Source organism: Elgaria multicarinata, chromosome 1 (assembly GCF_023053635.1).
Source record: "Elgaria multicarinata webbii isolate HBS135686 ecotype San Diego chromosome 1, rElgMul1.1.pri, whole genome shotgun sequence".
Lineage (NCBI taxonomy): Eukaryota > Metazoa > Chordata > Lepidosauria > Squamata > Anguidae > Elgaria > Elgaria multicarinata.
In genome coordinates this window covers 218,498-243,068 of record NC_086171.1, presented here as the reverse complement: position 1 = coordinate 243,068, position 24,571 = coordinate 218,498, and the positions used below count along the sequence as shown (strand labels likewise).

General features: G+C 50.7%; 2 protein-coding genes across 5 annotated transcripts in view; one reads left to right on the top strand and one right to left on the bottom strand.

The window, feature by feature from the left end:
- The window catches only part of SMARCD3 (SWI/SNF related, matrix associated, actin dependent regulator of chromatin, subfamily d, member 3), a 32,893-nt gene extending 29,927 nt beyond the window's left edge, over positions 1-2,966 (top strand). For all 3 annotated transcript variants that reach the window (XM_063121613.1, XM_063121608.1, XM_063121619.1), the window contains 2 exons: positions 165-266; positions 391-2,966. In XM_063121613.1, the coding sequence (XP_062977683.1) occupies positions 165-266; positions 391-444 (156 nt within the window). In that variant the 3' untranslated portion in view covers positions 445-2,966. The remainder of the gene's footprint in view (positions 1-164; positions 267-390) is intronic.
- Positions 2,967-6,121: 3,155 nt separating this feature from the next.
- The window catches only part of SUSD2 (sushi domain containing 2), a 52,178-nt gene continuing 33,728 nt past the window's right edge, over positions 6,122-24,571 (bottom strand). The window contains exons 10-14 of one of the 2 annotated variants that reach the window (XM_063139813.1): positions 19,485-19,646; positions 12,464-12,721; positions 11,461-11,733; positions 10,162-10,344; positions 6,122-6,727 (exon numbers count right to left, since the gene is read on the bottom strand). In XM_063139813.1, the coding sequence (XP_062995883.1) occupies positions 6,642-6,727; positions 10,162-10,344; positions 11,461-11,733; positions 12,464-12,721; positions 19,485-19,646 (962 nt within the window). In that variant the 3' untranslated portion in view covers positions 6,122-6,641. The remainder of the gene's footprint in view (positions 6,728-10,161; positions 10,345-11,460; positions 11,734-12,463; positions 12,722-19,484; positions 19,647-24,571) is intronic. The other variant, XM_063147427.1, reaches the window with a different exon arrangement.

The window sequence follows — 24,571 nt, the reverse complement described above, 5'->3', positions numbered from 1 at the left end:
CAGAATGCCCCCCCCCCCTTGCAACCATGTGTAGCTGGGCAGGTTTTTTAGTGTGACGAGGAGGCCCAGTGGGCTGCTTCCTGCCTCGTTCCCACCACAGGCACGTGGGCCTGTGTGGGGCCTGTGTGGGGCTGCCCTGACAGGCTGTCCCCTCTGCATGGCAGGTGATGACGGACGTGGCGGGGAACCCCGAAGAGGAGCGCAGGGCGGAGTTCTACCAGGAGCCCTGGTCCCAGGAGGCGGTCAGCCGCTACTTCTACTGCAAGGTAAAGGCATGGGGGTTGGGGGGCGGGCAGTTGGGCTGGCCGGCCAGGGAGGCCCCCCGCCACTCTGCAGAGACACACAGAAAGCAGTGGCAGCCTTGCCAACCATGGCCATTTGCTCTTCCAGATCCAGCAGCGGCGTCAAGAATTGGAGCAATCTCTGGGGGTGCGCAACACATAAGTGGTTGGGGGCAAGGTCATGCAGACCCTCCGCCCCCCCACTCCACCGGAGGACGCCTCAGTGTTACGTAGCTCCCCGTTCCATAGAGCATGGACCGACTTCATGACCAGCCGGGGGCTTCCGCGCACCACCAGCCTCACCAGCTTTAGAGTGTGTTCTGCCCCCCACACCCCTCCTGCCCCGCTGCCTCCTGCTCCGGCCATTCCAGGCTGTGGGAAGGGGGAGGTTTCTGCTCTCCTCGTTCGTCCCCATCGTCAGTTGCTGGAGAATTACGCCTGCATACAGCACACACAGATCCTTTGGGAGTCAAGCCCAGCGAGGGTGGAAGGGCAGCCGAGCGGCACTGCCTTGAAGCAGGACGACGGACGGATGGATGGAGGCTGCCTGGCCGATGGCTGCTCCCTGCTCCTTCGCTGGGCCTCTTGTGGTCACACGACTGGGGCCTCTCCCTCTGAGCTGATGGAGGCCATGGAGAGACCAGGGCCTGAGCCGGCTGCACTTGCCTGGGTGGCCTTTGGGGTGAGGAGCAGCTTGTGAAGCGACAGCGTGCTGGGCAGAGGGGACGGCCTCATGGGCCAGGCAGTGAGCTGTGCCACCGTGGTCTCCCGGCCCGTTCTCAGGGCCCAGCCCAGCCCCCTCTCCTTCCCATGGAAGAGAAGTAACGAGGCCGGAGTTCTGGCCCCTCCCTCTACAAGCCCCGTCCCCACAATCATTGAGTCAAAGGAGGGCCCCCCAGCCTCCCTCTGAAGCAGTGTGACACGGGGTGTGGGTGTGCTTTGATGGATGGTGGCAGTCCTCAAGCGTGGGGTGTGCTATCAAGTACCACAGAAATCCTCACTTTGTGGGGGAATCCTGGAGCGGATGGTGGCCATGCCCTAAATCACTCTGGCCTCCACCACGCATCCTCCGACCAGCTAGCAAAGGGAGCCGGTTACATCGGCTTGATAGCCAAGACCAGCGCCGCAGCCGAGCCAGAGAGCAACGCACCTTCCGGCCTTGCTGGGGCCAGCAGGAGGAAGTGGAGGCCTGCGGGCTTGTATGCCTGAAGGGAGCTTTCATTCCTTGCTGGCCCTTCTGGCACATCTGGCCCTGAGCAGGTGTAGCCCCCTTCCCAAGTGGCTGGGGCACAGGGGCGGGCCCAGAGCCCGGTTGACGGAGTGCTCGGGCAACGCTTTCTGCCACGGGGTCAGCAGCGTGGCGCCTCTCCCTGGCCTTGTGCGCACGGCTGTGGATGGGCCTCGCAGGCTGTTCCCTGCCCCCACTCCCGTGTGCAAGCTGGAGCCTGTGAGGGAGGACTCTGCATGGGATGGCGTTGGCCCAAGGCCAGGGCCGTTTTTGCTCCATCGTCATGAAGCGGCCAAGGGCAGGTGGAAGCTGCTGTGGCTGAAGCGGAATGCCGACCGACACTGGCACAGCTGTTGACTTCCTGCCCTCCTCCCCCCCGGCCAATGCTGTGTGCTGCTCACAGATCTACCTGGTATCCAGGTGGGAGGGAATGACCCCTCAGAGCCCCCTTTCCTGCTGGGCACAGGATGGGCTGCGTCCCCCCCCCTCTCCTTGGGACACGGCGGCCTGTCAGGGCCACCACAAGGGCCACGCCCCAGATGCAGGGCTGGAGGCTGTTATGGAGGAAGAGCCCCCAGCATCTTTCAAATGGTGTTGCGGGATTGGGGGAGGGAGGCGGCTTTGGCCACCCCCACAGACTGATGACCACAGCCGCCTTCCCCAGCCTGCTGCTGCCTTCCAGACTTTCTCCCTGCGTTCCTGGCCAGGCTGGCTGGGGCAGTTGGCACTCGGAAGTCCAAAGTGCTTGGAGGGCACCAGGTCGGGGAAGGGCCTGAGTGTGTGTGGCAGCCTTGGCAGGAGAGGCTGAGCGAATGCCCCTCCCCCAGGATGTGGGCGGGGCAGGAGCTGGAGCTGCCTCTGCCACTGGTCCGTGCCTCCTGGTCATCCTGCCTCTGTCTCCCAAGCGGTGGGTGGGGAAGGCAGCTATTTGGGTCCCTGAGGGGCTGGGGAGCTTTGGCAGCCAGGAAAAAGGCCCCACCGGTACTATCCAGGTCGGTGCCCAGCTCCAGCTCCCTTGAGAGGCATGCAATGCTGAGTCGGCTCCAGGCGTGACGCTCTGCTGACTTGGCAGAGGGGTGGGCCAGCCATGGAAGCCCCTCTGGGCTGGACGGGCTCCGAGAGCAGGGCAGGCAGGGTGGGCCCCTGGGGTCAGAGCCACTGGCTCAGCGAGTCCACTGGGCTGGCCAACGTCAGCCAAACCAGGGCTGAGTGCAGGAGCGGACAAGTACGCGTGCCTCTGCCACCGGGTGCTGTCGGGCAACCAGGACTAGTAAGTCTGTTCTGGGGCAGAACAGTGTCAATTAGCAGGCTTGGAGGAGGGAGCTGCCCCCCCTCCATCCCAAGCCAGCCTGTGGGCCCACCAGGTGGGAGGTAGGAAGCACATGACCTTTCCCAGGTGAACGGCCCGTCTCCCTGGAGGGGCCTGGGGAAGGCCTGGGAGGAGCTGACGCAGAGAGGCTGCCCTGCCCTGCCCCTCCAGCCCCGCCCGGAGGCACTCTGGCTCTGTGTGTGAGGCTGCAGCCCTGTTTCTCAGGCAGAAACACCCCCCCAATCAGGGTGGGGGTGGGGGAGGGGAGGGGGACAGACAAGCAGGTTCTGTTACCAGGGGAAAGTCCTTTTCGTAAATGCGGTGTTGTTTTCCAGTCTCGGTGTCTGTTTTAACATGTTGTTTTTCTGGCAGCATCATTGCCCATCAAGCCTCTCCAGGACCAGCCCCCACTGGCCCTCTGCAGGGGTGGGTGGGGGTGAGGTGGAGCATGGTGGGGGTGGTCTGAGAGGGAGGCACAAATCCCATCTCCTCCCTTTGGTGGCTGCCATGTCTTTGTTGTATGGTGCAGAGTGATTCGTAGAAAAGCTTTTAAATAATAAAAAACTTTGTTTATTTGTATCCATCTGAGTACTTGATTTAGCAGTTTGCTAGTCACAGAGATCGCAACTACAAATCAGCTGAAAATTGAGATGAATTTCGTCAGACAAATGCAAATTCCTGTATTTAGGCAAGAAACAAGCAAATCACAAACACACAGGCATAGGATGAGGGATACCCGGCTTGGCAGTAATAAATGTGAAAAGGATCTCGGGATTGCAACTGATCAAAAGATGAGCAGCAGTCTGCCATGAGATGCAGCTGCAAAAAAGGCTAATGTGTTTTTTGGCTGGAACATGCTTTAAGAAGACATGCCTTGCTTGAGCTGGTGACCTTCTGCCTGTTTCTTCGTTCAGGGGACCTTCCCTAAGGGTTCTGTCTAGGATGGTCTGGGAGAAAGTGATCAGGTGCCTTCTACGTAGTCTGGCTGTTACTAGGAGGCGTGCTGTGCTTGGCTTTTTCCTGCACCCAAATGAAGCATGACTCAGTTCTGAGGATTTTGGCTGAGAGGAAGAGCGAGAAAGACTGATCCTGCATCCCAAGGGCATCACCTTCAACACACAACTCTCTGTTCCTCTTTCAAACTGCAAAGTGCACTCTCTGTGATCTGGTTCGCATTACACATCAGCCCACCCTGCCGTGGTTTGTCATGTCGTGCAATCCCCAGAGGCCGGAGTTGGAGGCTTAGACAACCCTCAAATACTCCAAGGCTTGTTTTAGGATTATTTGAGAGTTGTCTAACCATCAAACAACCCCTGCCATCTGGGTTCATATGTGACACAACAACCCATGGCAAACCAACACAACAGGACAGGCCCCGTGCATAAATTAACCCATGATGTCTTGTGAACAGCAACCCTCTCACCTTTGTCTCAAGCCACGTTCCTGCAGGTGAACTGCCCCTTCAGGGCCCATCAGTAATCATTAAAACAACATTAACTTTCTTGTCTCAAAGGCCCAAATGCTCAATCACCATTATCAAGATGGCCAACTCATTGTGATAGTTTTGAAAGGAGGTGTTCTTAATTAACCTCCATTATTCCTAATTTGGTTAAAATGCTAAGTATGTCAACATTACTTTGTACCGCTGGGTTTGTGATGGGCGTATAGACCACATGGCGAATTGCCTGCGAAGTGCAAGGGTTGCGGATATCATGCACCGTCTAGCTGGCGTAGTAGACATAGCATAGTAGTGCTGGGGTGGAGTCAGTTGTCGTGGTCCATGTTGGTACCAACAATTTGGGGAAATGTAGTCGTGAGGTCCTGGAAGCCAAATTTAGGTTGCTAGGCAGGAGGCTGAAATCCAGGACCACCAAGGTGGCTTTTTCTGAAATGCTACCAGTTCTGCACGCACAGCCAGCTAGGCAGGCGCAGCTGAGAAGTCTCAATGCGTGGATGAGACAGTGGTGCACTGAGGAGGGGTTCAGATTTGTTAGGCACGGGGGAACATTCTGGGACAAGCTGGGTCTGTACAAGTGGGGCAGGCTGTACTTAAACCAAAATGGAACCAGGCTGCTGGCACTAAACAGAAAAGGTGGCAGAGCAGCTTTCCTGGGGGGAAAGATGACAGGAGCTGGGAAGCATCTGGTTCAGGTTAAATAATCTGAAGGAGACGAATATGAAAATGTTTTTGATTGTTCCAATGTAGAAGGGGAGCAAATAGGCCATAAATACAGGATAGAACATGATAGCCAATCAAAGAGGGGGGGTTTGAGCAGGGGGTTGGACTCCATGGCCTTGTAGGCCCCTTCCAACTCTGCTATTCTATGAGTCTATGAAATGCAACAGTGAAAAAGGGACACCCCAGAGACATCTGGGGAGGGACGCCGTGTATAGGGGTTTCTGTGCAAATGCTAGAAGCCTCCAAGCCAAAATGGGAGAATTGGAGTGCCTGGTTTTAAAGAAAAACTTTGATATAGTGGGCTTGACAGAAACCTGGTGGAATGGAGAGAACCAGTGGGATACAGTCATCCCTGGATACAAACTCTACAGGAAGGACAGGGAAAGGCGTACTGGGGGGCAGTGCTGCTGTGTACGTCAAAGAGGGCATTGTGTCGAGTAGACTAGAGCGCCTAAACGGGGCAGATTCTTCCACAGAAGTGCTGTGGGTGACAATGCAGGGCCTCAAAACTAATGTAGTGCTAGGAATGTGCTATCGTCCCCCCAGACCAAAATGCTAAGGGTGACCTTGAGATGGAAATGGAAATTGGGTTGTTTAGCTTGGAGAAAAGGAGGCTAAGGGGAGTCCTGATAGAGGTGTACAAAATTATGCCTGGTGTGGAGAATGTGGACGGGGAGACACTTTTCTCCCTCTCTCAAAATACTAGAACCCAATGGGGTCATATCCCATGAAGCCGAGATTCAGGACAAATAAAAGGAAGGACTTCTTCACACAGCGCATAGTTAAACTATGGAATTCACTATCACAAGATGTAGTGATGGCCACCAATTTGGATGGCTTTAAAAGGGGGATTGGACAAATGGAGAAGAGAAGGCTATCCATGGCTACTAGCCCTGATGGTAATGTGCTGCCTCCTGAATCTGAGGCAGTAACCCTGTGCGTACCAGTTGCTGGGGACCATGGGTGGGAGGTTGCTGATGTACCATGTCCTGCTTTGTTGGTCCCTGGTTGACAGCTGGTTGGCCACTGCGTGAACAGAGTGCTGGACTAGATGGGTTGGACTCGATGACCTTGTAGGCCCCTTTCAACTCTGCTATTCTATGATTCTATGATTCTATGGACCCTTGGTCTGATCCAGCCTCAGGGCACTTCGTATGTTCTGATGTTCTCTTGTATAGAATTTTTAGTATGGTAGTACTGGAAGAAATCAGGTCTGCCACTTTGAGCCTCTCTCAAAACAGAGATTGCAGACTGAATGAACGAGTCACTGGTGGGTGTTGCAGTCATTAGACTACACCTCACATTCTGAGACGAAGAAGCAACAGCCGGACCCTCATTTCTGAAAACATAAAGTAATTCAGGTCTACCTCTTGCCATGGCCAAAGTGTGCAGGTTCGTGAGCAGGCAAAGAAGAAAAATAAAGAGAAACACGACAGCCCTTATATTAGCAAAGCCAGAGATTAATTTTAGGTGGAGCACTAGGTAAAAGTGTCAGTTGAAGCCAAATTGTGTGATATTACCTAGTGGTTGGAAGGCATGGCAATCTCAGAACGGAAGTCCCTCTTCAGGTGGTACAAAATACTCTTCCTCTCGTGGTGGGTTCTGCCCTGAATGGCCAAATTGGGTATTTTCCATCCGCCAGAGTTAGAGAATCCAGCAGACAGCTGCCAAGCTCACAAAGCCCAGGAGGCCCACCGCAGACGCAAAGCAGGGTGCCCGATGCCCAGTGCCTATAGAGGGAAAGACAAAGGCTGGTGTTGCTGTGGTCAGAAGAGACCCTCCCTGAGGCTGCCTTGGGGAATTGGTGCACACAGCAGGAACGGAAGGCCAGAATGGCAGGGCCAATTCCAGTCTAGCTGTGCCTTTGCTAGCAGTGCCATGCTGCGTCAGGAAAGAATGGAAATCTACAGGTGAGGCTCTACTGCTTTTGTAGTGATGAACTTTGTATTTATGGAATTCAAATAAGACCTCTTAAATGCCATGTCCTGACAGAAAGGTGACCAGGAGTGGTTCCAGATGGAGGGCTCCTAGAGGTCCCAGACCAAAGGCATTGTGCAGCTGTTCCATCTTTGTGGTATGCCGATGTAGGGAAAAAACCGCACCAATAAGCGTGGATGTTAAAAAGAGAAATCAACTCTAGTGCTTGATAAACGTGTTAAAAACTATTTTATTCTTTAAATCAAGCACCAGAGTTGATTTCTCTTTTTAGCATCCCATCTTTGTGGTAGTCAGTGATGTGAGTTTTCCAGAAAATTTCCCATGCAAATTAACAGGCATAGGAAAAATCTGGGTTTTGCACTGGAAAATGTTCTGATGCCCACGTGCAGGGGTGGGAAGCTTGTGGCCCTCCAGATGTTTTGGCAAGATGCAGAAAAGCACCATCGGTCAATTCTGTGCAGGCACAACAGCGGCAGAGATGTAGGGTTTTTCAGCATCCTTCCCCATCACAGAGATGTTTCCTCCAGCGGCGATGTGCTAGCCTTCGTCCCTCCTCTTTCATTGCCCTCGGCTGCCTGCCAAACCAGAGAGCTGGCCTGGCTCTACTGAAGGGGAGCAGGTGCTGAGGAGCCATCCTGCCGCATGGCCATTTCCATATTTCACAGCCCAGCTGGGACTTTGACAGTATCACAGACAGACAAGGCAGGAGACTCCCCAAACCCTTTCCATTCAGAGCCATCAGGCGACTAGGGCCAGATCTGCACCAAGCAGGGTACGGCACTTTGGAAACAGTTGGGAAACTGTATATGGAGTCCTGTTCGGGGCCCCAACAGTTATAAAACATTTTAAAGCAGGAGTGTAGCTCCTGTCCGGAGTAGTCCATTTTAACTGCAGAGGTTTAAGCCACCAGTCAGTCTGAAACTAACCAGGAAGCGATCTAACCATGACGTTGGAGTCACATGAAGCGACTCCACCCTCGGAGCACCAACGCCGCTGGAACCAAATGCCAAAGCAAGAGCATTGCCCTACCTCATGTATGGGGCCAGATACGAACTGGTTGTCCATGGCTGTCACGTCGGACATGAACTCCTGAGCCACTCCTGAGCTGAGTGACCTCAGCATGGACATTGAGATCCTCCAGCTTAAGGAGCCTGACATACAGGAGCTTTCATGATCATCTACAGAATCTGATTCCACAGTAGCCATGTCTAAAACAGGGATGAATCTGCAGTTCAAGATGAATTCAGTCCACGTTTTTTCATAGAACTGGACGCCTTTGCTGGCTGAACCTCCGAAGGGGGTCCTGCTTCAGCCTACACCTTGCACAGAAGCGCCTGGCTTTTCCGCTTTCATTTCGAGATGGCCTCCCCCCAACCCCCGGTTGACCTCTCTCCTGTGAAAATATCTGCTACCTGGAGATATGATGCCTCTCACGCTTCGTGCTTCTTGGTGTGGCGACATGCCAGTGCATGCACGCGCTTAAGTGGCCACCAGAGGGCAGCAGCTCCCCACGTGGAGGAGACCTGTTTAGCCTTCTGCCACCAAGCAGGATGAAAGGGGCTAGTCACCTGAGGGAGGTGCTCTGCTGGGCCTTCCTGCAAGACAGCTGTGGCTGGTGCTGCAGCGGAAGGGTTCCTTCTGCAAGAGACAGGCTGGGGGAGGGGGGAGGGCACTGGGGTTCCCTCTGTCCTTGGCTGCCTGTCTTCCCACCACATGGAAAACCCAGCCCTCCCTGCTCACAGCTAGAACATGCCTCTGAGCACAGCACAGGCCAAGGCAGCAGATTTTGCATCACTCCCCACCCCCTGCTCTTGCCACATGCCGGAATCCCCTGGAAGACACATGATTCAGTCATCCTGGGCTGTGGACTGGTTGGTTTGGATTTCCGGTCCCTCCCTGGGAGTTGCCGGTGAACATGGAAATGCCTTTGTTGTTTGTAAACTCTTCCTTTAACTTTGAGTGGGTGGGAAAGGGCCAAGACGGGACGAGGCCGCGCTGCAGAGCCCCTGGCACACCCCAGCCCACCCCAGCCCCGGCAAGCTGCTTTGGTGAGTTATCCTGTGCTCCTGATAATTTAGGAACATAGAAAGCCAGAGCCCCTTGGTCCATGTAGCCTAGTAGTGTTGACACTGACTGGCAGCAGCAGCGGTTCTCCAGGGTTTCAGGCAGGCGTTTTTCCAGCCCTAAGCAGAGATGCTGCCGGGGATTGCACCTGGGACCTTCTAGTCCCCGTCTTTACAGAGACGCTTTGGCGACAGGAGGCGCCTTGCACCCGCACTTGTCTTCCTTCCCAGCATCTACATGGGAAGGAAGGCAAGTGCAATTTTTCCTGCCTGCACCTCTGGAAAACAAAAAGAACAAACAAACAAATGGGAGGAGGAGGAGGAGGAGGAGGAGGAGGAGGAAAGGAACGGGGCCGTTCCTCCTCCCCTCCCTTTTTTTAAAAAATAAAATAAAAATCCTAATCTCTATCTGTGGAGCTCTGCAGAAACATATAATAAAAATAAAAAATGTGGGGCGGGGGGAAGGAACGAGGCAGCAGAGAAGGACGCGAGAGGGACTGGGAGAACCCCTTCTCCTCCTTCTGGCTGCCTCGTTCCTTCCCCCCTTTTATTATATGTTTCTGTGGAGCTCCGCAGATAGATATTAGAAAATTTAAAAAAGGGGGGACGAACAGGCAGCCAGAGGGAGGAGAAGGGGTTCTCCCAGTCCCACTTGCGTCCTCTTCTGCTGCCTCCTTCCTTCCCTCCCTCCACGTTATTTTTATTACATGTTTCTGCACAGCTCTGCAGATAGAGATTAGGAAATTTTAAAAAGGAGGGGGGCCCATGGCACTCTCACATGCACACACCCTCACACCGGCTGAGCAGAGAGGAAGAGTAGAGAAGCCAGAGTTGAGCAGTCCTCTGGGGTGGGGCTCTGCTCCTTGTTAGTGCTTGCTCTGCTCAGTTCCCTGCAGTTCATCAAATGGCCCAATCCGAAGCCCTTGGACGGTGCTTCCGCAGATTCTTTCCCCCTCCCTCTGCCCCTGTGCAATGTATCAGAAGGATAACTGTCCTGGTGTTTTTGACAGGGCCTTGAGCTATGTCTTTTGCATCCAGACGCAGAGACAAGTTGGGGTTTTGTTAGGTCAAGTGTGCTGAAATGGTGGCCGCTGAACTTGTGTGAGAAACCTCTCCTGGGAATAATGTGTGTGTGTGTGTGTGTGTGCTAAAGTGCCACCTACCTGCATTTGGCACGCAGCCAGTGGGGCTTCCAGACCACGTGCTGTTGCCCTGGCAGACTCTTGCTGCAGGACCTGCAAGGGTGTACCCAGGATCGCAGCGGAAGTGGATGATGGAGCCGGCTAAATAGTTGGTTCCGTCTTTCCTGCCATTTGCGGGGGGAGCCAGCCAGCCGCAAGAAACCACTGAGGGAGAAATAGAAGGGTGTTTTAGGTCAAGCAGCTTCACCTTGACACGGCAGGGACCACATTGAGGGAAGGCTCTGGGGCAAAGCAGCAAGTGGAGAAAGATCCAAGTGGCCAGACTGCAGGAGGCCGTGGCTTTTTTAGACCTTGGGGGAAGCTGCTACCCACCAGGGTGACCCTGGCTGGACTCCAGGCAAGAGAGATGCAGAAGCCACTTTTAGGGCCAAAAGAGGGGAGAGGCATATTTTTGACAAGGAGGCAGCTTTTGCAGCAGCCTGCAGGTTGGGAAATGCATGGTGCTCCACATGTTTTGGTCTACACCTCCCATCATACCTCACCACTGACTATGCTGGTTAGGACTGATGGGAGTGGTAGGCCAAAACATCTGAGGGGGGGCACAGGTTGCCCACCTCTGCTCTACAGGGAGAAACCCTCAAACATCTATTTTGCTGCTCTAGAGGTGGGGCCAAGCAAGGTTTCATTGTCCAGAGCCCACCGCAATGTTCTGGGTCACTGATGTGCCCAGGGTGGGAGATACAGGTGAGCATTGTACATTGTTGGCAGAAGAATTCTGTTTAGATCAGGATGAAACACATCTATCGTGTGGCTATCAGTAATTGTCCTGCTGCCACCTTCTTGGAAATAAGAAAGGGAGGGGGATTCCCCGAGGGTTGAGAAGCTGCCCTGGGCCAAAATGAGGCACCCAAGCTGTGCGTTGCCAGGCAAGACCAGCCCCAGAGGCCAGATAACTGCAGACTCTAAGGCTGGGCTTGGATCATCCCAAGGAGAGAAATGAGAATGCTAGGCATGCCTCTGCTGCTGTTTGCACAGCAAGACACACTCCCCATTCACTCCTGAATCATCGCCACCCCTTCCCTTTTTAGAGGGGTCCGGAGGTAGCTTTGTGTGCTAATGCTGAGCTGGGGTGACATTTTGTCCGGAGGGTGCATGTATCTTTGCCTGGGACTATGTTGCCTTCCCAGTGTCCACGAATCACCAGGGCCAGAGGGGGTGCACAGAATGGTCCCCACAGCAGGCGGAGACATCTTTGCTGTGACCCCTAACCCATTGCCCTGCACATCCCTTATGACAGCAGATGGATCCCAGTCTGCTCACCTGGCCGGAGACTCTCCTTCAGGTGCCTGTAGCTCTGATGTGACACCTTAGTGCTGTTTCCCACAGCGAGGTCTCTGGTTGTCAGGACATCAAACCTACAGAAAGAGTCTGATTGGCAGAGCACAGCCATCTGCTTGACAAGGGGGTCAGTTGGGTCTTCGGAGGGAGAAAACACAGGCACAAAAGAGGGGTCGTGCTTTGGTCCATAGAAGAAGTGCTGCAACAAGTACTGTGTGTCGTATGTGAAAAGGGACGTTCCATTTATGATGGCCCCTAAAAAGAAGAAAGGAGACAGGGTCACTTCTTTGTCCCACCTAGGCCTAATCTACACCAAGCAGGTTATAGCACTATGAAAGCGGCATCAAAGTGGTATATAAGAGCAGGAGTCATACGACTGCTTTATAGCGGTATTGAAGTGCACTGACCACTGTTGGGGCCCCATTGACACGTAGACCATGTATACCACTTTTATACTACTTTCATAGTGCAATATCCTGCTTGGTGTAGATTAGGCCCTAGACTGGCCTTCCTCACCTGCAGGTATGTTGGGCTACAATCCCCATCGTCATGGGATCCTCTGCTTGTCATGAGGACAAGGCTAGCAAAGACAGGGGTGGGGTGGGGGTTGGCTGATAAGCACGAGTTATTCTGTGTGTTTAAAGCTGCAAGAACTTCCATCATGGGAATGGCCTGGGAAATCTGAACTTGGCCTATGCATTGCTCCCTTTATGCGGCTTTAAACTGGGTCCACGTGAGCCGCCTTGGAGATGAAATGGAGAGCTGGGCTACAACTATTTTGAACCCATGAGGCTGCTTCCATGGCCATGAGGGCAAGAGGTGCCTGCTTCCCTCCAGCTTGATTGAAGCTGTGTGAATGTCTGGAAGTGCCCAGAGGGGCCATTGGGTGTGTTGGGACTCAGACTAGCCTTCTGCCTCCCTTGGCAGTTCTCCCTGGCTTGAAAGCCTCTTTGCAGCAGCCCAGAAGGGTGGCCCTTTCACTCACAGTCTGCACCGAAGGCAAAGAGCTCCTCCGGGCTGCTGTTGCTGCCCGCCTCAATGGTTGTTCCGTTGCGGAGAATCAAGTCATCCTGTGGGTTGCCGTTCATCACCCCGAAGAGCCCTTGTGTGTGATTCTGGAATTTCTCTGGCAGCAAAACGGTGAGGCTCAGCACCCTCCCTGACTTCTTACTCACTTCTACACCAACTCCAGAGGAGAACATGATGGTGACATTCTGCCCAGGGGTGGTAGAGAGAAAGAGGCCTGCAACAGAGAAGAAAACCAGGTGAACTTCCCTGTGGCGCAGGCAGAGTTAGGGGGTAGCCCCACTATACAGGAGTGGCTAGAAAGAATTCAGATTCTGAGATAAGATTCCCAACGAAATGGTGGTTCAACTGCTTACTGAGGATGGCAAATTGATAACAGATGACAAAAAAAAAGGCCAAAATGCGCAATTCTACTTTGGCTCAGTCTTCTCCAAAAAGTGGGTCTATGACTGCCCTGGAAAAAGTGAAGCAGAAGTTGAGGGGGCAGGATCGCAGTTTGAGATTGATAAACAAATGGTCAAAGAACACCTAATTTCCTTGAATGAGTTTAAATCTCCAGGGCACGATGAACTGCATCCTAGAGTAATGAAGGAGCTAGCAGAAGAACTCTCAGAACCTTTGTCTATTATCTTTGCAAAATCATGGAAGACGGGTGAGGTGCCGGACGACTGGAGGAGGGCTAACATTGTCCCTATCTTCAAAAAGGGCAAAAAGGAGGAACCTGGGAACTACAGACCAGTCAGTCTGACATCCATCCCTGGGAAAATTCTGGAGCAGATTATAAAGAAGTCAATCTGTAAACACCTTGAAATCAATGCAGTGATTACTAGAGGCCAACATGGATTTGTCAGGAACAAATCCTGTCAGACTAATTTGATCTCATTTTTTGATAGGATAACCTCCCTTGTGGACTGTGGGAATGCTGTGGACGTCATATATCTTGACTTCAGCAAAGCTTTTGACAAAGTACCACATGACATTCTGATTAACAAACTAGCTAAAAGTGGGCTAGATGGAACAACTATTAGGTGGATTCACAGTTGGCTACAGAATCGGACTCAAAGAGTACTTCTCAATGGAACCTTCTCAAACTGGGGAGAGGCAACGAGTGGGGTGCCGCAGGGCTCAGTCCTGGGCCCAGTGCTCTTCAACATTTTTATTAATGATTTGGACGAGGAGGTGCAGGGAACGCTGATCAAATTTGCAGATGACACAAAATTGGGTGGGATAGCGAATACCCTGGAAGACAGAAACAAACTTCAAAGTGATCTTGATAGGCTGGAGTGCTGGGCTGAAAACAACAGAATGAAATTTAACAGGGATAAATGCCAAGTTCTACATTTAGGGAATAGAAACCAAATGCACAGTTACAAGATGGGGGACACTTGGCTCAGCAATACTACAAACGAGAAAGATCTTGGAATTGTTGTAGATCACAAGCTGAATATGAGCCAACAATGCGATATGGCTGCAAGAAAGGCCAATGCTATTTTGGGCTGCATTATTAGAAGTATAGCTTCCAAATCACGTGAGGTACTGGTTCCTCTCTATTCGGCCCTGGTTAGGCCTCATCTAGAGTATTGTGTCCAGTTCTGGGCTCCACAATTCAAGAAGGATGCAGACAAGCTGGAGCTTGTTCAGAAGAGGGCAACCAGGATGATCAGGGGTCTAGAAACAAAGCCCTATGAAGAGAGACTGAAAGAACTGGGCATGTTTAGCCTGGAGAAGAGGAGATTGAGGGGAGACATGATAGCACTCTTCAAATACTTAAAAGGTTGTCACACAGAGGAGGGCCAGGATCTCTTCTCGATCCTCCCAGAGTGCAGGACACGGAATAACGGGCTCAAGTTAAAGGAATCCAGATTCCGGCTGGACATCAGGAAAAACTTCCTGACTGTTAGTGTAGTACGACAATGGAATCAGTTGCCTGGTGAAGTTGTGGGCTTTCCCACACTAGAGGCATTCAAGAGGCAGCTGGACAACCCTCTGTCAGGGATGCTTTAGGGTGGATTCCTGCATTGAGCAGGGGGTTGGACTCGATGGCCTTGTAGGCCCCTTCCAACTCTGCTAGTCTATGATTCTATGATTCTACTATTAGATGGATCAACAATTGGCTATAGAATTGTACTCAAAGATTGCTTATCAATGGTACCTTCTCCAAGTGGAGGGAGGTGACGAGCGGGGTACCGCAGGGCTCAGTCCTGGGCCCCGTGAGCTTCATTAGACTGCCGATCTTGCTGTTGGTTTGTTTTGGAACAACCTTGGGAAGCAAGGCACACCGCAAGTCCTGGCTTTACGTCATACTTGCAGGCCTTTCCAGATGGAAGCCTTCTTCGCTTCCAATTCTGTAGGCTGCCTGGCAGCCAAATAGGCTGGAATCCAAGATACAGAACTTCAACTGACTTACACAGACATTTGCACAAACCCCTTTTATATGCTTTCTAACTTGTATTATTATTACTTCAAAGTGATCTCCTATTTAGGCTACTTCACTATAGCTATTCCATAAGCTTATAGGTGATTAAGAATTATAATTAGTTAATTTTGTTGTTTTCTTTTGTCATCTGGTTCGATTATGTTTCTTGTTGGTGTTGCTTCTTTTATTTCAAAGTAACATAAAATGTCATGGGGGAGAAAAGAGAGAATAGGAGTCAGGTGAAGAGGATCATCTCTTTTTCCTGACATGGGCACCCGTCTACGCACTCCACGTGATCTGTCTCCCTGGGGAGCCCCCTGCAGCCACGCACAAAACACTCCATCTTCTGTGGGGCTCAGCAGCAGTGAGGCTCCTTCTCAAGCCTGCAGCCAGAAATGTTGTGGTCACGTGCTTGTCAGTCACCGAACTTGGTTTGCCCTCACTGGCCAGAGTAGTGGCGGGGCGGGGGGAGGGGGGGAGGAACGGCTGGCATCTCTTGCCGAGACTTGAGGGTGGAGCCCTGCTTGCCTGCCTACTTTCCCATCTATCGCAACAGGTCGATGGGAAAGAACTACTTCAAGAAAAAGAAAGAGAATGGAGCATGCAGAGAAGGAGCTTGGCATGCCTAGGAGGAGGGGGGCTCACAAGCCCACCCACCCCACAGGGCTACTCTGCTTGCTCCTTTCCTGCTCTCACTTTATTGGCTTCTCTGGGATTTGCCTTTTTCCATAACCACGCAGGAAGCCACTTCCTTCCTCTCTTGGTGGCCTTATTCTTGGTTTCTCCTTGGCTTAGAATCCTGTCCCCACCAGCTTCTCACAGAGATGCTGTCACATTTATTCCACTGGCCCTCCTGCCTCCCATCTGCCCAGATTGGAAGTTGGCCTATCATTTAGGGTGGATTCCTGCACTTAGCAGGGGGTTGGACTCGATGGCCTTATAGGCCCCTTCCAACTCTACTGTTCTATGATTCTATGATTCTGTGATCAGCCACGTCCATCATATGGTTTAGTCCATGGCTTTTATTTCTTTTCAGCCAGGGAGGGTAACGATTCCTGGGGCAGTATAAGAAGCTGCCTCTCTGTCCATTTAGCCCTAGGTTGTCTCCTCTGATTGGTGTATGGATTTGAACTAGGATCTGGGCCACACTGATGGGTCCTCTTGGACTTACATTCTTGACCAGGTTTGTGTTCTTTTTTCATTTCTGTAACTTTTAAGACCACAAGAAGAGCCCTGATGCTGGATCTGACCAAGGATCCATCTACTCCAGCACTCCTCCAGCCAGTTGTCGACCAGGGACCCACAAGCAGCCCATGAGTGTAACAGCATCCTCCCACCCATGTTTCTCTGCAACTGGTGAAAATAGGCTTATTGCCTCTGACACTGGAGGTAGCTCATAGCCATCGGGACTAGTAGCCATTGATAGCTTTCTTCAGCAGGAATTTATCTAACCCCCTTTTCAAGCCATCCGAAGTGATGGCCACCAAAACATCTTGTGACAGCGAATTCTATAATTTAACTACTGTATTTCTTCAATTGTAAGACGCCATCGATTGTAAGACGCACACTAATTTCAGTACCAACAGAAAAAAAAAACTCCTAAGACACACCTGCGATTCTAAGACGCACCCCATTTTTAGAGATGTTTATATGGGAAAAAAGTGCATCTTAGAATCGAAGAAATGGGGTATGTGCTCTGTGAAGAAGTACTTCCTTTTATCTGTCCTGAATCTCCCACCCATCAGCTTCATGGGATGTCCCCAGGTCCTATTCTTATGGGAGAGGGAGAAAAATGTCTCCCTATCCACATCCTCCACATCATGCATAATTTTGTACACCTCAATCTCCTTTTTTCCAAGCTAAATAGACCCACCTGTTGTAACCTTCCCTCATAGGGGAGATGCTCCAACCCCTTGATCATTTTAGCTGCCCTTTTCTGCATTTTTTCCAGCTCTACAATATTGTTTTTTAAGTATGGTGACCAGAACTGAACACAGTATTCTAAGTATGGTTGAACCATAGATTTGTATAAAGGCAGTATGATACTGGGAATTTATTCTCAATTCCTTTTCTAATACTGCTTAACATGGAGTTTGCCTTTTCACAGCAGCCACACATGGGGTCAACATTTTCATTGAGCTGTCTAATAATAATAATTGGGCGATCGCTGCTAGCTCAAATCCCATCAGGTTATATTTGAAGTTGGGATTTTTTGGCCCAGTGTCCATTACTTTACATTTGCTGCATTGAACTGCATTTGCTATTTAGATATCCGTTCTCCCGGTTTGGAGAAATCCTTTTGAAGCTCTTCACAATACCTTTTTGTTTTAACCACCCAAATAAATTTGGTGTCATTGGCAAACTTGGTCACTTCACTGCTCACTCCTGATTCCAGATTGTTTATGAACAAGTTGAAAAGCATTGGTGTCAATACAGATCCCTATTGGACGCCACTATTTACTTCTTCCATTGGGAGAATTTACTGTTCATTCCTTCTCTCTGATTTCTGCACATTAATCAGTTACTGATACATAAAAGGACCTCTCCTCTTATTCTATGACTGCTAAGTTTGCTCAGGAGACTTTGGTGAGGGGCTTTATCAAAAGCTTTTTGGGAGTCCAAGTAAACAATGTCCACTGGATCACCCCTGTCAACATATTTATTGACCCCCTCAAAGAACTCTAAAAGGTTAGTGAGACAGGACTTGCCTTTGCAGAAGCAGTGTTGATTCATAGAATCATAGAATCATAGAATAGCAGAGTTGGAAGGGGCCTACAAGGCCATCGAGTCCAACCCCCTGCTCAATGCAGGAATCCACCCTAAAGCATCCCTGACAGATGGTTGTCCAGCTGCCTCTTGAATGCCTCTAGTGTGGGAGAGCCCACAACCTCCCTAGGTAGCTGATTCCACCGTCGCACTGCTCTAACAGTCAGGAAGTTTTTCCTGATGTCCAGCCGGAATCTGGCTTCCTTTAACTTGAGCCCGTTATTCCGTGTCCTGCACTCTGGGAGGATCGAGAAGAGATCCTGGCCCTCCTCTGTGTGACAACCTTTTAAGTATTTGAAGAGTGCTATCATGTCTCCCCTCAATCTTCTCTTCTCCAGGCTAAACATGCCCAGTTCTTTCAGTCTCTCTTCATAGGGCTTTGTTTCTAGACCTCTGATCATCCTCGTTGCCCTCTTCTGAACACGCTCCAGCTTGTCTGCGTCCTTCTTGAATTGTGGAGCAGTTCAAGCATCTTCAGCAGGACCTGCCCTTCTATATTCTTACTTATTTTATCTTTAATAATGCTTTCAACCAATTTATCCAGAACAGACGTTAAGCTAACTGGCCTGTGATTTCCTAGATCCCCATCCCCCAAACCCGGATCCCCTTTCAAAAATTGGTGTTACATGGACCAGTCCTCTGGTAAAGGGGCTGATCTTAGGGACATGCTGCATATTTTGCTTAGAACATCTGCAATTTTATATTTGAATTCTTTGACAACTCTAGGGCCACAGCTAGACCTATGGTTTATCCTGTGATCATCCAGGGTTCGCCCCTGCCTGAGCACTGGATCACCTGTGTGTCACCTAGATGAACAGGTTTGACCCCTGGACGATCCATGGATAAACCTTAGGTCTAGCGATGGCCTAGGATGGATAGCATCTGTGCCTGGTAATTTATTTGCTTTTCATTTATCAATAAGGTTTCATCTCTTATTGTTTGCTTGCATCGCTTTTGTGCCAGCTTGTGTTCCCTTTTGTTTTCCTCACTTAGGCAAGACTTCCATTTTCTGAAGGAAGCCCTTTTTTCTCTAATAGCTCCCTTGACACTGCTCGTAAAGCATGCCAGTGACCTCTTGGACTTGGTGCTACTTTCCTAACCTGTGGAATACATTTTAGCTGAGCTTCTGTTATTGTGATTTTGAATAATCACCAAGCATTTTGAGGGGGTTTAATCCTCTTGACTTCTCCCTTCAACTTCCTTTTTATCAGATCCTTCATTTTAGAGAATTTTCCTCTTTTGAAGTCAAATGTGACTGTTGGACTTCCTGGGCAATTTCCCACTTAAATATATATTGAACCTGATAGGACTGTGGTCGCTGTTGCTGACTGGTTAAACAACAATTACATCTTGTACTAGGTTCTGGGTGGCACCACTTAGGATTATGTCCAGGGCCACCTCCCCTCTGGTCAGTTCCATGACCAACTGTTCTAGGGTACAGAACTGTCTTGCTGCTTTTCACCACTGGTGGGTGCTTTCCTTGTTGATCATGGAGGTCCTGTCCTTGAGTTTAACCAGAGAGGATGCAGCATTGCAGCACTTCATTCAGTACCCTTCGTCAGCCCTGCGAAGGAGCCGTGTGGCTCCATGGTGGAGCCCCTTGCTTTGCATGCAGGATGTTCCTGGTTTGATCCCTGGCAGCATCTCTGGCGGGCTGGGAAAGAATCCTGCCTGAAATCTGCCTGTGGGGAGAGCGGCTGCCGGTCCATGTCAACAGTATAGTGGCCTAGATGGACCAGGGGTTGGGGCGGGGTCCAACACAGTATAGAGCTGCTTCCAATGTTCCTTTCTGTCTTACCTTTCAAGTCCATCCAGGTTTGTTCAGAGAAATTGAGAGCTTTGTGATTCAACAGGACCTCCAGGGTGTCAGAGTGTTCCGGAATGCGTATCTCAATCACATCTGAGTCATTCTCCTGCACTGCAATGGCAGAGAGGCCTGTCACATTCGCCTGGATTTCTGCTGGACAATAATAATAATAATAATAATAATAATAATAATAATAATAATAATAATGAGCTCAGTCCAGTGCACCAAGATCACAGGGATTGGAGGTGACTTATTCATATCATATTAAAAAGTGTAACCCACTTTTAGCAGCTCACAACAAGACAAGAAAACACTAAAAAAACAAATTCAAAGTTTTAAATATCAACAAGCTTTAAAGCCACAGATGTCTTGGGTGAAAACATCACTTTTAACCAAATATCTAAAAATTCCAGTAGGCTGGAATGGGGCTGAAGGTTTTCAGTTGGGAGGGAAGCTTTTGGATTTGGGCCACCACTGAAAAGGCCTTGGTTCTTAAGGGCTTGTATGTACACTCAAAATACCCAGTTGTGACTGTGCCATTGTGCCCTGTTGTTTATATGACACAGCTGCCAAATCGCAGCCACATTGGTCTTTTCCCTGCAAAACTGCCCTTTTTCTAAGTGTTGATTTACCGTGAATTTTATTTAATTAATTAATTAATTAAAAACATTTATATCCCGCCCTATATCAATAAGATCTCAGAGCAGCATACAGATAAAAGCATACAGCATAAAAACAGTAAATATACACAGTTAAAAACAAATTAAACCATAAACCAAGTTAAAACAATATATAATTTAAAAGCTGTAAAACTATTAAAACAGTTAAAACAATGTGCCTAGTGAATTCAACCATTAAAAGGTTTATTAAAAAGCCATGTTTTCACTTGGTGCTGGAATAAAATCAGCGTTGGCACCAGTCGGGCCTCCAAGGGGAGGGAGGGAGGGCATTCCACAGTCGGGGTGCCGCCACAGAGAAAGCCCTCTCCCTTGTCCCATCATAGCTAATGTGTTGTGCTGGTGGAATGCGGAGAAGGGCTCCTCCAACAGATCTCAAGTCTCGGGCAGGCATATATAAGGAGAAGGGCTCCCTCAAGTATCGAGGTCCCAAGCCTTTTAGGACTTTAAACATCATTACCAACACCCTGAATTCTGACCGGAACCGTATAGGCAGCCAGTGCAATTCCTTTAAGACCGGTGTTATGTGGTCTCTGTTAGGGGTGTGCACGGACCCCCCGCTCCGCTTCACTTGCAGATCCGCCATTTTTCGGATCGGGCCGCTCCGCCCCGCCCCCGCTCCGCCCACTTCCGCTCCGCTCCGCCCGGAGCTCCGGATCCGGATCCGGAGCTCCGTTTCCCCCCCCCCCATAGGCTTGCATTGAAAGCTAAAAAATTATACAACTTTTTTTCTGTTCAAGTTAGAAACCTCATGTTTGGCACCATGACACCTCATGGGGATATACACACGCACGCCAAGTTTCAAAGCAATCCCATCATCCCCTGATTTTTGGCGAATTTTTGAAAATCGGGCACCCCACACACAACATCCCTGCGAGGTGTGTTAAAAAACACGGGGAAAAGCCCGTTCAGATGAAGAAAGAGAAGTTTCCCAGAATCCCAAGTTACCTGTTTTGCCTATGCCCTCCTCCAACTTTGGGATCATCATGACCGGGAGCTGACTCTGCCCCTCAGCCCTTTGTAAAAGGTATTTTTCCCGCCGATTTTTTAAAAACTTCTAGCCCGCGACCCGTACGATGCAGAAAGTTGAGAGTGGTCTCAAAATGACCCCCATCCATGACTCTCTGTGCACAAGAATTTTCAGAATGATAGCTTAAACCCCCCCCCCCAGTTATCCCCGATTCTTTCCCTCAATGCAATCCTATGGGCGAAAAGCCGAAAACGCAGTTTGAGCCACGCGGTTGACCCGATTTTCACAAAAATATAGCCCGTGACCCGTACGATGCAGAGAGGTGAGAGTGGTCTCAAAATGACCCCCATCCACGACTCTCTGTGCACAAGAATTTTCAGAATGATAGCTTAAACCCCCCCCAGTTATCCCCGATTCTTTCCCTCAATGCAATCCTATGGGCGAAAAGCCGAAAACGCAGTTTGAGCCACGCGGTTGACCCGATTTTCACAAAAATATAGCCCGTGACCCGTACGATGCAGAGAGGTGAGAGTGGTCTCAAAATGACCCCCATCCACGACTCTCTGTGCACAAGAATTTTCAGAATGATAGCTTCAAAAACAACGTAGTTATGCGCGATTATTTGCCGCAATGCAATCCTATGGCGAAATGTTTTCAAGATGGCGACCGGAGCGCTCCGCCTGAACTCGGAGCTCCGAAAAATGGCCGCTTCTCTTCGCCTTGCTTCTAGGGGGTCCGCGGTCTGCTCCTACTCCGCCTCTGGGTAAGGCGGAGCAGGCCAATCCGCTACTGCTTCTACGCTCCTAATCGGAGCGGAGCACATCCCTAGTCTCTGTAAGATGTACCCGCCAGCAGTCTAGCTGCTGCATTTTTCACTAGCTGCAACTTCCGAGTCGTCTTCAAGGGCAGCCCCACGCAGAGTGCATTGCAGTAGTCTAATCGGGAAGTTACCAGTGCATGCACTACTGTGGCTAGGTTGTCCCTGTCCAGGAAAGTCCGTAGCTGGCAGATCAGCTGAAGCTGTCCCCAAGTACTCCGTGCTGTGGAGTCCACCTGGGCCTCCAGTGACAAAGATGGATCTAGAAGTACTCCCAAGCTACGCACCTGCTCCTTCAAAGGAAGTGCCACCTCATCCAGAACAGGTCGCTTACCCAATTCCCGGACTCAGGAACCACCAATCCACAGAGCTGCCATCTTATCAGGATTCAGCTTCAGTTTATTGGCCCTCATCCAGCCCATTACAGCCTCTAGGCACTGGTCCAGCACCTTCACAGCCCCAGCTGAGTATCATCAGCATACTGATGGCACCCAACCCCAAAACCCCTAATGACCTCACCCAATGGCTTCAAATAGATGTTGAACAGCATGGGGGATAGAATAGAACCCTGTGGCACCCCACAGCTTAATTGCCATGGGATGGAACAGGAATACTACAATACCACTCTTTGGGATCGGTCCCGCAAGTAGGAGCGGAATCACTGTAACACAGTGTCTCCTATTTCCATCTTGCAGAGCCGGTCCAGTAAGATACCATGATCAATGGTATCAAAAGCCACTGAGAGATCCGGGAAGATCAACAGGGTAGCACCCCCCCCTGTTTTTCATCCGGAGTAGGTCATCAGTCAGAGCCACCAAGGCTGTTTCAGTGCTGTGCCCTGGCCTGAAACCAGACTGAAATGGGTCCAGATAATCCGTTTCTTCCAAGAATGTCTGAAGTTGCCCAGCCACCACGCGCTCAAGCACCTTGCCCAAAGAGGGGATATTAGCGATGGGGCAGTAGTTCTCACATACCTCTGGGTCCAGGGAGGGCCTCTTCAGGAGAGGGCGCACTACAGCCTCTTTCAAGGCAGCAGACACCACTCCCTGACAGAGGGAGGCATTTACCACCCCCTGGACCCATCCAACCAATCCACCTCTGCTAGATCAAATTAGCTAGGATGGGCAAGGGTCAAGCTTACATGTGGTGGGACGGACTGATTCAAGCGTCTTGTCCACATCATCAGGCTGCAACAACTGGAACTGATCCCAAGAAACATGACCTGACGGGGCACTGGACACCTCCCCAGGCTCTGTGATAACTGTGGCATCAAGTTCTGAGCGAGTACGAGCAACTTTCTCCTCGAAGTGCCTAGCAAATTTATTACAGCAGGTTACCAAAGGTTTCAATTCTGGTTTCCCAGAGCCCAAGCCTCCTACCAACAGGCTCTTCACCGCTCAGATAATTTTGCTGGGCAGCATGTTGAGGATAAAATTGAGGAGGCATAATAAGATTTTTTTGCCATCCTCACTGCCACGTAATAGGCACAACGAAGAGTCTTTACCATTGCTCTGATGTCATCACTGTTGTTTCTTTCTACGTCGGTGGCTTCAGTTTGAGTTTAAGGATGCAGACAAGTTGGAGCGTATTCAGAGGTGGGCAACCATGGGCTCTTCCACACGTTGTACTGAGGGTGCTTCTATGCGCTCCCAGTGCGACCCCGCGCCCTCAGTACGACGTGTGGAAGAGCCCCAGGATGATCAGGGGTCTGGAAACAAAGCCCTATGAAGAGAGACTGAAAGAACTGGGCATGCTTAGCCTGGAGAAGAGAAGATTGAGGGGAGACATGATAGCAGTCTTCAAAGACTTAAAAGGTTGTCCCACAGAGGAGGGCCAGGATCTCTTCTCGATCCTCCCAGAGTGCAGGACACGGAATAACGGGCTCAAGTTAAAGGAAGCCAGATTCCAGCTGGACATCAGGAAAAACTTCCTGACTGTTAGAGCAGTACGACAGTGGAACCAGTTACCTGGGGAGGTTGTGGGCTCTCCCACCCTAGAGGCCTTCAAGAGGCAGCTGGACAACCATCTGTCAGGGATGCTTTAGGGTGGATTCCTGCATTAAGTAGGGGGTTGGACTCAATGGCCTTGTAGGTCCCTTCCAACTCTGCTATTCTATGATTCTATGATTCTGTATTGTTTCCCATTGTAATATTGTTAAAGTAAAAATAGCACAATGAGCAACCTTGTGTGCGGCTGGCCAGCCACCCCCACTAGAAAAAAAGAGGGACGTAGGAATGCTGCAGTGCACAACACCAGCCCCAGGTGACCCCGGCATGCCCACACCTGTCCAGGTGCTGTCCTGGGCCTCGTGGCTGTTGCCTGGCCACCTGTTGCTCTCAGTGGTTATCTGGCGGGGATTTGGGCCTTGCAATCTAGTTCTGGCTGCACCACTGGCCAGAATGATTTGCCCAGTATCCCAGGGAGGGGAGGTGGGTGCTGTTAGGCTGAGGGAGCACCTGCGTATGGCCATCCCGGGGCTGCTGGCTGAAGTTGGCTTTGAGCTGCTGGAGAGCTCGCCGTCCAGGGCTCATTATTGCCACCTTTCCACTAGCTCTACATGGGCTGGCCTCAATCAGGGGATGTGGTTGGGGGAGGGAGCGGTGCCCCAGCCTCA